The 12232-nt window shown below is 38.1% G+C and overlaps 1 protein-coding gene across 1 annotated transcript; it reads right to left on the reverse strand.

Annotated features, from left to right (window-relative positions):
- Positions 1 to 7464: 7464 nt before the first annotated feature.
- On the reverse strand, positions 7465 to 8899 carry LOC141658904 (expansin-A7-like). Its single transcript, XM_074465646.1, has 3 exons — positions 8649 to 8899; positions 8171 to 8486; positions 7465 to 8079 (listed from the first exon to the last, which is right to left on the reverse strand). Exons 1-3 carry the CDS (start codon positions 8812 to 8814, stop codon positions 7764 to 7766), a joined length of 798 nt encoding a protein of 265 aa, XP_074321747.1. The 5' UTR covers positions 8815 to 8899; the 3' UTR covers positions 7465 to 7763.
- Positions 8900 to 12232: the final 3333 nt, after the last annotated feature.

The raw sequence follows: 12232 nt of genomic DNA on the forward strand, positions 1-12232 counted from the left end.
TTTTTGCAAACTTTCTTTCACTTTTCATTTCATTGAACTCAAATTGATTTCTTTTTGTGCCCATTCCCTTTGATGACAAAATATGGTAAAACATGGATGAATGATGGTTGCATGGTTTCAAGGGTCACCTTGGAATAAACGGTAGCCAAGGAGTTATCACACCACAAGGTACTCTTGACTAGGCCTTAATCCATGGGTCAAAGGGTACTAGCATGACACATCCTAGGGTGTTTTACAAGTATTCTAACAAGCAAAGTCTTAAGAAGAAAAAGCATCTACTAGAGCCTATATACATTTGTCAAGCTTCCCAAGTAGACGGTTTCGCAAAAATTTTCTAACATGCAACTACATGCCATGATGCAACTAGCATATAAACATCCTAATGCATATGATTCTACCAACTAATATGACATATAAACTAAATGCAAGTCCTAAGTTCACATTGTTATACCGCATCAATCAAAATAAAGCCACATAGTCATTAACATAAAGAGGAAAAAGGAGATTGGAAAGATCATACCATGCGGTCTTCAATATCCTCATGTCTTGGATGTGGCGTAGTCGATCAATGTGAACAAGGGTAAAACAAACACAATATATACAAGACTACACTACAAAGGAAATGAGCATGTTTTTGAATTTTTGAATTTTTCAAATTTTTATGGATTTTGTTTTTATGAAATAAAAGACATATTTGTGTGATTTTTCGAAATTTTTCAATTTTTATGCATTTTTGGAATATAAATTCCCATCCCCCACTTTATTTTGGACATTGTCCTCAATGTACATGTAGGAGTAGGAATGAAGAAGGAAATACATGTTTTTGGATTTTTGATTTTTTGAAATAAAGTACAAATGCAATGATATGATATGAATGCATGCATGCTCTAACTAAATGCAATTCTATATGACATATATAACAAATGAATGCAATCTAAACTACACTATATGATGCATGATTTAAACTATGGTCACTTATGATCAAACCTCCCCAAACCGATTTAAACACTATTTCTAGTATAGAAATGAATAGGTTTGGCCATTGGTGCCTATGCATGAATTCTAATCTATATGCAACTATCTACATGAATCATGTGAGATATATTACAATGCAAGTATACTATATGAGCAAACTAATGCAAATGAAGTATGATACAAGTGCATGCGAAAACTACACTAAATGCAATGTATATACAAAAGAGAGAGATAAATGGGTATCATACAAATCGAGGTGGTGAGGTAGGCCTCTTTCACTCGTCATCCTCATCTTGAGCATAGCCATATTGATGATGAGAGCTTCCGGCTTGATCAAATCCGGGTGCTTGGCCCCAATATCCTCCTTGGTCAAATCCTCCTCCTTGACCCGAGTACCCTCCACCTTGGCTAGAATGCCCTCCGTCCCCTCGACCCCAAGCTTGGTCCCCATAATTTGGGAACAAGAGCTCTGGTTGTGCCCAAGAGGGCTTAGGACCATCGGGGTCAATATACCCTTGTTGAGCCATGTTATAGTATTGGGGGTAGAGGGCCCAGTAGTTGTCTTCCCTCCCTTTATGCACCCCAAGGTCTACTCTATTCATGAGTGCCATCAAATCATTAATACCCGAGGTATTGGGGATTTCCGGCTTAAATTCGGTATACGGAGTAGGGTATGGCGGAATAGGTACGTAGGAAGGTGGGCGAATAGGTATTCCCGGCCCTCCACGAGGTGGTTGACGGTGTGGCTCTTCCCTTTGAGGGGGATTATCAAGAATTTGGATATCAAGGAGGTAGCTTGGTGGAGGAGAGTATGGACTCAATCTTGGGTCAATGCCCGGTATCTTCCATCCTTCAAGGATCATTGAAGTGCATCTCTTGGTGTGCCACTCCACACTCCCATCTCGAGTGTAGTTACACCATCGGTGACTGTGGAAGATGGTGTGCTCATCAATCAAGGTCCTCCCCTCAAGAGGAATATAGGTTCCTCGGGCATTGAACCCGGGACAAAGGTGGTGGGCCAAAATGGTAATTAGACCTCCCATCACGAAGGTTTTGAGTTGGGTGGTCCCTTGAGCAAAATCATGGAACCTAGTAAGTATCTCAAGTGGCGTATTAAAGTTATAGCGCCTCACCGCTCGAACATTCAAATAGGACTCAAGAAAAGTTAAGTCGATGAGAGTACACCTATCTTGTTCGTACCTCCCATTGATGCAACCGGCTACAAAGCGTTCGGTGAATCGAATCACCGGATGCTGGATGGCAAAGGTATAGCAACGCTTTATATGGGTAAAGTCCCTCCCGGAGATAGCCTTCCAAAGAAAGTCCACACCAAAATTATCGGGCTTTTCGGTATAGTCGGTGGGTACTTCAAGACCGAAAACATAGGCAAATTCCTCAAGCGAAAGACTATGGTCTAGGTTGAATAACCTAAACTCCATGCCCACATTGTTGTGCGTATCTGCCACAATGCGAAGGCTACTCAAGAATTCAAGGGTGAGACTAAGGTACGTCTCTTCATGGGCATGGAAAAGTTTCCCAATGCCAAGACCATTAAAGAACATCTCGGTAGGGTACCTTATCTTAAGGATTTCCAACACCCTAGTGTCTACAAATTGAGTGGGTTCGTACTTCTTACCTAGTAGCTCGACAAATTTTTCGCGGTGGTCGTCGGATTGAAAGAGCACCTCTTGAAAGCGGTTGAGTTGTTCAATGCCTCCCCTCATTAAGGGTTGGGAGCTCCTTGGTAGCACTACCTCTCGCGGTGTTGAAGAGGTTGATCCCTTGCGCTTCTTCCCGATTGATTCAACCAATTTATTGGCCTTTCCTTTGGTGTTCATCAATGGTGCCATTTGGATGTTGGTGATGGGGGTGTTTTTGAGGATGGAAGGGTGATTTTGAGGATTGAGATGAGTGTTTTAGGGTTTGGTAAGGTGAGGAAATGAGGGAGAAAGGGGGTGATTATATAGAAGAAGAAGAAGGGAATCCGAACGGATAAGGTTGGATCAAACCCGTTTTATCCGAAGGAACAGGGCAATCCGAGCGGATTTCTGTCGGGACGGGCGGATTATGGGAGAAGAAGACGGGCGTCTTTGGTAGAATCAGCACGGATTCAAACACAGCAAACTTCCTCGGCTGAGAAGTGGGAAAAGACGGGCGTCTCGCCTTTGGGACGTGCGGCTTGGCTGGGACGGGCGTCTTGCTCAAAATCCGCACGGATTTTGACACAGCTCAAAATCTTGTTTCTGGATGACACACGGGACGGGCGTCCCGTGAAGAAGACGGACGTATTGTCCAGGACGGGCGGATTTGCTCAAATCCGCACGGATTCTCCTTCAGATTTAACTTTTTCTTTTCCGTGGGTCTTGGTCGGGCGTCCTCCTCTCGATCCGGGCGTCTTCTGGTCTTTCTTCTTTTTCTTCCTTTTTCGTGAAATAACACACCCCTTTTCACCAATTTTCTCTTTTTCCTTATCTTTTTCTGAAATTTGCTCATTTAACAATGTGAGATGCCTCTCTCTCTCTCTCCTCTCTCATGCAAGAAATTAAATGCAAATGTAAATGTACAATATTATACAAAGTAAAGGGTCCAAGAAATATCTTACAAATGGTGGTTTGAGATAGGACTCTACCAAACTAGTTCAAATCGTAGAAATTCTTGTCCATAGAGCTCAAAGCTCTTAATAAAAGATCAAAAGCTTGTGAACAAGCTCCAAATAAGCACAAGTATGGGTTGCTCAATTTGAATATGAAATTTGGCCAAGGAGGCTTGTAGAATGTTCTTTTTCTTGCCTTGTCCTTAGCGTTAGAGCTTTCCCGATGCTTCAAATAAATAAACCCATGATTCTTGTCAACACTAAGCATGAAGTGTGGTTCACTTTCATCCGTAGACGTCCATTTACCAACTTCTTCTTCAATTTCGGTGATGATGATAGCATTTTGATTTTTCAATCCTTCCAAGGTGGAAGGAGAATTTTCATGACTTTGATGATTGGATACCATAGGAGTTGAGATTGCGGGTGCCAAATCTTCACAAGTAGCCTCACGAGCAATTTTCTCTTTGAGCTTTTTCACCAAGTAGCTCTTGTAAGAAACTTTGGCCTTTTGAAGAAGGTCTATCATATCCTCTTCAATGATCATTGGCTCCATGATAGGTGCCAAGTGGTCTTCATGAAGAATAAAGGAAGGCCGTTCTTCTTCATGATAGGGTATCTCAAATGCCTCAAGGATAGGCTCCTCAAGCAAGGTGATATTGTGAGTCCCTCCTCTAGGTTCATCATCATTGTTGCTATCTTCATAAGAATCATAACTGTGGGCTTCATGTAACTCTTTTTCCAACGCCTCAACGTTCACATCAAAAGACACACCCTCATACTCACAAAGGTTAAGAGTATTTGGATTACTCAACCTCATGTCTTCCTCATCGAACACAACACTTTCATAGTCACAAGAGCTCAAGGAACTTGGCTCTCCCTACTTCTCATCTTTCATATCAAAGGTCACTACTTCAAATTCGCATTTATGCTCAATGTCCAAAGAACGGTGGGGAGTGATTGCTTGGGATTCTTTTAATTGGGAAATTTGAATCCCCAATTCCTCTCTTTGGATAACAATGTCTTTAAGAACATTATCTTCTTTTCGGCTCTCTTCTAGCATTTGTTTGAAGAAGTTTTGTTGATCTCCCATCATTTGGAGAATCATGTTTTGAATGGGTTCATCTTTTGGTTGTGGGTAGGTGTGAAAGTGGTTGTATTGGGGCAATTGAAATTCATTGTGAAATGGGTATTGGGTGGGTGGTTGTTGTTGATATTGGGTGTGGCGATTTTGGCGGGAAAAGTTGGGGTAGTGGTTAGGATTTTCGTTGTACAAATAATAAGGTAGGTTTGCGTTGACTTGCTCCTCAAACTCCCCATACCCATAGTTATACTCAAAAGATCCACCACATACTCCATATGTCAAGTCTTGCATCATCATGGTCAACATAAAGATACAACTACAAACATGGAAACTACAAGAAAATGGTAAAAACAAACCTTGGGGAACAAGTTCCTCAAGGTTAAAGCAAAATCAAAATAGACAAACAAGCAAGAACTTAATCACATAGCACCATCCCCGGCAACGGCGCCATTTTGACGTGGTCGAGGTCGTCACTCATCCAATCAAACACATTTATAATACTCAACAAACTACTAGTTAGCGGTAAGTCGAGGTCGATCCATGGGACGGTGTGCTTTGGGTTCTAAGTCTATCTATCTCAATTTATACTAGTGTCACAATTTGGTTGGGTTTGTAGTTGTGTCCTAGACTAATGCAAGCAATAAAGTAAAGCAAATAATGAAAGAAAGATGTAGACAAATGATTAAAAATGCTAGGATATCATGGGGTCAACGGGGATTCATGGTGTTGATCATACAAACATGTTTACAAAGTTGCAAGCAATTAATGTTGTGGAGGAACCGAGTTGGGTTATATCTTACGGTTCTTAGGAAGAGTTGGGTCCCGGAGCCGAATCGATTAGATTGTACAACACCTACAAGTCGACTTACTTTCCTCCTATTCAACTTCTATGCATGGTCTAACAAGACTCGAGTTGGTTTATATCTTACAAGTCAAGTTGAGTAGATAAGAGATGGTTGTAAATGCAAGGATTCATAGGCTTAGCATTTCATCAAACATAACATGTGCATAAAGTTAACATCACAACAAGCAAGCAATTTAATCATGTGAACATATTAGATTAAGCATGAATCAATCCTCATGTTTGTTTCCCTTAATTACCCATTAATCCTAGCTAAGAGACTACTCATTCATTATCATAGGAAACATGTCATTAATGGTGTCAAACATCACAACAAGTATAAACATGATAATAGAATGAAGAAATGAACAATAAAGATTAAAGAGTAAAGGAATTATACCAACTTAAGATGATCCAAATAATAAAGCAAGAATAATAGAAGAACTTGATGATTGATGGAAGGTTGTCAATCTCCAATAAACCCAATAATCTTCAATTACCCAATAATAAACTTGAATAATAAACTTGAACAATAATTAAGAAGAGATTAATGTGTAATTTGTGGAAAGATTAATGAGTAATCTATTCTAATCTACTCCTAATCTAATATAAGAGAATTTCCTCCTAAAAACCACACACTTGATTAATTTAAAAAATGGGATATTTATAGTGGGAATTAGGTGGATGCATTAGGATTAACTAAGGGCTAAACTAGTAATTACATTTTTTAGATTGAGCAAGGAGGAGCCGGTATTTCTCGAAGGAAGGGCTTCTCTCTTTGTAGGTTGGAGAGGACGAAATTATGCTGTGAAGAAATCCGTGCGTATTGGGGTCCGGACGGGCGGATTCTGCTGATGGAAGACGAGCGGATTCGAGGGAATCCGGGCGGATTCTGGCGGGTCAATCCGAGCGTCTTTGATGGAAATCCGCTCGGATTGTGCTGTGAGGAGACGGGCGGATTGGAGACAATCCGCTCGGATTGTTCTTCAGCAATAATTCTTCTTCTTTTCTTCCCTTTTGTTCACTTCCGTTTTATTCTTGTGGGATTGGTCTTTAGTCCTTGCTTCCTCTTCATACTAGTCCATCTAGTATCGTCAAGTAGCTTCCGAGAACGCACGAAAGACGGGAATTTCCGCCTTATTATCTCCTTTTTCTACAAAACATATGAAATGCGATAGAAAAGCAAATAGGAAGGTTTTGACGGATAAAATGGCCATGAAATGCTATAATAGTATGCAAAATAGGCTCAATTAGGGGACTAAATGTGCGCAAATAATGATCACATCACCTATATTCCTAATAATTATTGTAAGCTTGATTAGCAAGGTAGATCTAGGTCTCTCACTCGTTGTATAAATACCGAGCTATTATACCAATTTTGATTATCAATGTAAAATACAATTATATCCAATTCTGTTGGAATTTGACATTTAGTGTGTGTTTGGCCTAGTTTGTAAAAGTGTTTTTGGACTCAAAAACACTTTTTGGCCAAACACATCATTTTCTAAAAGTTAAACAAAAATTCTCAAAAGCTAAAAATCCATATTTTTGCCCATAGAAATAGAAGCAGCTATTTGTTGTTTCTGCTTTGAAAAACACTTTTGAAAAATTAAGCTTGAAAAACAAAAACTCATTTTTGAGAATCAAGGCCAAACATGCTCACTTAACTTCTTAAGTTAGATTAATTTATGTTTATTACATATTAAATGTAATTAAACTAAAAAGGGAGTTATAGTGAGCATATGCATTAGTTGCTAAGGGAAGTTTGAAGTCATGTAAATTGTATAAGTAGGCTTATGTGCAATGCATTATACTGTGTAGTCTTGTACTCTCATTGAAAGGTACAAGGTCTCACCATATGAGATTAAGTCTCTTATATCCTCTCCCAAACTTATAAAAGTGTATCACTCCAATTTACATAAATGATGTATGTTGGTGACTTTTGAGTCCACGATACTTCCGCTACCCAAATTCTAACAAATTCTTTACAATTTCACCCTCTGTTCATCGAACTTATTACGTACAATCAGGATGGTATTCATCTTCATCTCTGAATAATTGTTACAGCCCCTTATTCTTATAAGAAGAATGCACTAGGGGTTTAAATGATAAATACAAATGTAAAATAAAAAACTGGCCAGATATGCTATTTTCATAGTCCCCCCAACAAGCATTAATGTAGTAGGGAAGGGACGAGTGCAAGGAAGGGCTAAGACTTCAATAATCGTCTTTTTCGCCTCGGCCATTGCTAACAAATAAAAATCAGTAACATGTTAATGAAAATTAACATTAGCTTCATAAGTATGACCACCGGTCCAATAGGAAGGGGCAACATTATAAGCTTGAAGAAGTTGACCAGTTGTACCACTCTTGACCTTGAAACAAAGAGATTGGCCTCCTAATTGTGAAAATGCCTGAAATGAAGCTCCCCAATTCCTGCTCATGCTTATCCATTGTCCTGATTTGTTACCTCTCACCCACATCTCCGACACGTCTCCGGCCCCTCCGACGTTCATTACAAACACTAGTAGCCAATAACTGTTTCCTGTCAACGTGAATCTCATTCCTCCTCTTCTTTGACATGGTACCCTGATAAGACAATTAATAGGTTAGCGTATGTGGCTACAGACGATAGACATGATCAGTAGTCGATAGACGGTGTTAAGAATTAAGTGCATACCTTCTATATTGGACTGGCACAATGCCGGCTTTCCATTGGGCAAACTTCATGAACACGGGCTTAGACAGGTCAAAATGGGATCGGGGAGGGTTGCACCACCCTCCATTATCAGATGCTTGGTACCAGTTAGGAGGGCATAGATTTGTTGCCGTGATCGTGATGGTGGGCGACTCGGAGTAGCACCACTTAGAGTTAACACATTTCATTTGGTAACAAGTTCCACACGCCTTACCATTGTTAAACATTACGGTACTCAGTGCTGCTGTGGCAGTTCCATACCCGTTGTTGAACAGGTTACCGTATCCACATGCCCCTCCTGCTCATTTTTATTCACTAAGTTGTTAGGCTATTAACCATAGAACATTGTGGCAACTTTATTAAAATTAATCAATTTTTCTAGAACGGAAGTGACGAATATTGACAAATGCACATGTAAGGAAAATGTAAACTACGACGTAAATATAAAAATCAAACTAACCCATGGTTTCAGAGGCAGACTCGTCCCCGTAAAACGTAGCATGGGCAGATTTCCAAGCCGATGGTTGGAAGTTCCCATTCACAGCCCTCAGTGATAACATTGTTACAAAAATCGACACCATCGCAATGAGTTTGAGACTGCTAAACATTCCTGTATGATAAACCATTTTTACACTCTCTTCTTCTGTGTATTAATCTCGACTCGAAATGTAGTGAAAAACAATGTGAAATTGTGATTAAGCAAATTGTAGTACATGATCAACATGGAGAAATGGGTATATATAGAAAACCCCGTATAGCTGATCCAATATTATATGGGACAATTAGTAGTATGCAACTAGACGTAAGTGTACGACATTATACGTGCGCTTCACTACCATACCGATAATACGTATTTGGTGAAATAAACCTTCGATTTTTTTTTTATGCATTAAATATAGGAGTATTGATACTTAAAAAATAGTTAGGTGTCTTGTCTAATGGAAATATACGAAATTATCATCAATCCACAATAACTCAATACTTTTCAACTATGTTTTTTATGACAAAAATACTTTTAACTATTGATTATGGCAAATTAGCAAGAAATTCTGCATGCCTTCTTTTCGTACTCTATAGTATTTTTAGTATCTTAATACCCTTCTTTTATCATCATAGAAAAATTCTCGAAATAATACTCCTTTCATCTTAACGAGTAAACGACAGTAAAATGTTTAATAAGAAGAAAAATGTCGATCGGATTAATATTATTAACAAGAGAATGTATGAAAGTATTATTGCATTATTACTGCATTATTAGAATGGATGAAATATAATGAAAAACTCCCTATATTCTAGTCATTCGTTTACTATTTCTTTATTTTAACTTTATCAATTCACCAGGATAAAGGAAGTAACATACATCAATAAGTGTTTTACACTTCTACGTGGTGGCAAGTAATACTGCATGTATGGGCCGGCTTCGTTGCCGACTATATATGTCAACATTATATTGAATGAATGTTGATTAGTGAGATGCATGAACAATGGTCATAATGTTGGTTGATAAGTTGTTCGTCCTATCTTTAATTTATTCACAAATTGATCAGTTGACCCAATTATAAGTACTCGTATAAGATAAGATTCCACTAATTTCGCTGTCTAATCGAATTAGCCTCTGTATTCTATTCTCCATTTTGTTAATTAATCGTAACAACTAGAATGTAGAAGAAAGATGCTCGCCGCGTAGTATATATTGTATTTAATTTTGTTAATTTTTATATTGAGCATGATTAATAATAATACGAGTATTAAATAAGAGACTTTTAGAAATAATAAAAATAAGTTTTACACCCGTTTGAAAAATGCACAGGTTGCTTTTGAAAACTCTATTAATTCGAAAACAAATTCACAAGAATTTCTCATCTAATAATTGAAGAATACAATGCATGATAATAATAACCTTGTTACTATTTGAATCCATGCAAATTTGCAAGTCTACTATATTTCTTGTTTGGATATTAGTATGTGCAAATTAGAATTGATCATGAATTGTACTTGTAACACTCCCATTTACCTAGTCAATGCAAATGGGAGGGCTACTATCTCGATTTTCGAGGGAGTGCATCAAATACGTCAATCAAAAAAACGATATTTGAAGTCCAAAGTTTAATGAAATAAATATACACAAATCAAGTCTTAAAATTTCAAATCCCAAATATAAGTCTTAACCAAAGTGCGGAAGTAAAGTCATACTACATAACGTAAATGAACTAAACTATGCTAGACTCTAGGAGTGATGGCAACTCGTCCCTTAGCCCAACCTCATCATGCATCCTCATCAATGCCTGCAAGTCTAACTACTCACCACATGACTGAAAATATCAAATGAATCACCGTAGATAATTTTTAGAGTAAATTATCAATTACACCCACGCTTAATCCGCTTTTTTACATTTACTCTCACGTCAAATTTTTTTATTAAATTATAACCTGAGATATTAATTTGGGTGTAATTTAATAAAAAAAATTGACGTGGAGTAAATGTAAAAAAGTGGATTAAGCGTGAGTGTAATCGATAATTTACTCTATGAATTGACAAACAATAACACACCAAGTCAACATATAATTAAGTAGAGACAAGTAATACATAGTGAATCCTCCAAATAAATACCATATAAACATTGAGTTCCGCCTTAACCAACATTTCATTACCAATATCAACAAGACAAGTGGACACAACTTACGTGCTACAAATCACACAGGAACAAGTGTGGTACTCAACTCACACAGTGAACGTGCTCGACCAATAACACTCTCTGGATCACAAATATGCACATCCCTCTTGTGGCGGGCCCACAAGAGGAGACTCTGGGCGGCCCACTGCGTACAACGGTGCTTCCGAGAACCCGGTTACCCGGATTAGTTTCCAAACTCAAGTCCAAATGCCATTATTATCCTCATATCAACAACAACCATCAACAATACTCGCGAATCTCAAGAAGTTATACTCCAATTCAACAACAAGACACAAAGAACGTATAAACACACAAAATCCCAATAGTTGAGTAGAGAAAGTCTCTACCTTGAGCAAGCTTTTCAAACAATCAAGTTTCAAAAGTGCTCCTCTAAAAAGTCGACTCCTAAACAAACATAATAACATACAATCATCTTCGATTCTTAGTTAATTTCATTAATTGAGTCTTAATCCCCAAAAACTCCCATATGTTTCATGATCCAAATTACATAATCAAAACCCCCAAATTCTAAGTCAATTCCTACAATAAGGGTTAGAATAGAATTCAATAACTAAATCCAAGAGTTTTAGATGAGAACTTGGATGAAAACTTATCAAGGATGGATTAGGAATGAACAACCTCTTAATTGATTTTAAATCTCCTTACTTAGTCCTTAATTAAAGGCTAATAGTATAATACTAGGGTTTTAGTTGAGTTTCTAGGTGATTCTAAATAATTGGTTGTTCATGAGTATATATAGGGGTCTTGATGGAAGTCTTATATACATCGCAAGTGAACGAAGTATGTTGCACTAAGTGAGGAATGAACCACAACGAGCATGGGTGATTACTAATCATTTTAATTATAATTGTTTAGATAAGTCGGATATAACTTTGAATGGTTGTTTATTTATTTAACTAAACTAAAGGACAAGTAATTAAAACTAGCTAATGCAATTGCTAAAAATAAAAATAACCTAAATTGATACGGTTTTACTCAATTAATTGAAGGCCTGGGCATGACTAAACTACCAACATTTATGATTACCGACTTAGTTCCGTTAATTAGTCGTCTTGGGCTAAATGAGCTAGGGGAAACAACTCTAATTCACCAAATGTCTCCCTTCCAGGTTCACACTAGGACACTAGTAACCCCGACTCACCTCCCTCCCGGGTTCGTAAGTAAGACTCTCTTATACGATATTCTAGGGTCCGAGAACGCGCGCCATCCCTAAGGTATTCGAATATTGCTAGGAGTTACTAAGCATGATAAATTGCCAGTCTTCCCAACCTTTTTCCCAAAGGTGAGGTTTAAACTGAATACCAATATGGCACCCTCTTTGGGTTCTCCCCCACAGGTTCAACCCAAA

The sequence above is a fragment of the Silene latifolia genome, chromosome 6, assembly GCF_048544455.1.
Source record: "Silene latifolia isolate original U9 population chromosome 6, ASM4854445v1, whole genome shotgun sequence".
NCBI lineage: Eukaryota > Viridiplantae > Streptophyta > Magnoliopsida > Caryophyllales > Caryophyllaceae > Silene > Silene latifolia.

Bases quoted from the DNA above. Each gene is read 5' to 3' on its own strand.
- LOC141658904 (XM_074465646.1), bottom strand. From the start codon at position 8,814: ATGGTTTATCATACAGGAATGTTTAGCAGTCTCAAACTCATTGCGATG. The intron at 8,487-8,648 runs GTTAGTTTGATT...AAAAATGAGCAG, and splicing joins GTCTGCCTCTGAAACCATGG to GAGGGGCATGTGGATACGGT. The intron at 8,080-8,170 runs GTATGCACTTAA...TTGTCTTATCAG, and splicing joins GTGCCAGTCCAATATAGAAG to GGTACCATGTCAAAGAAGAG.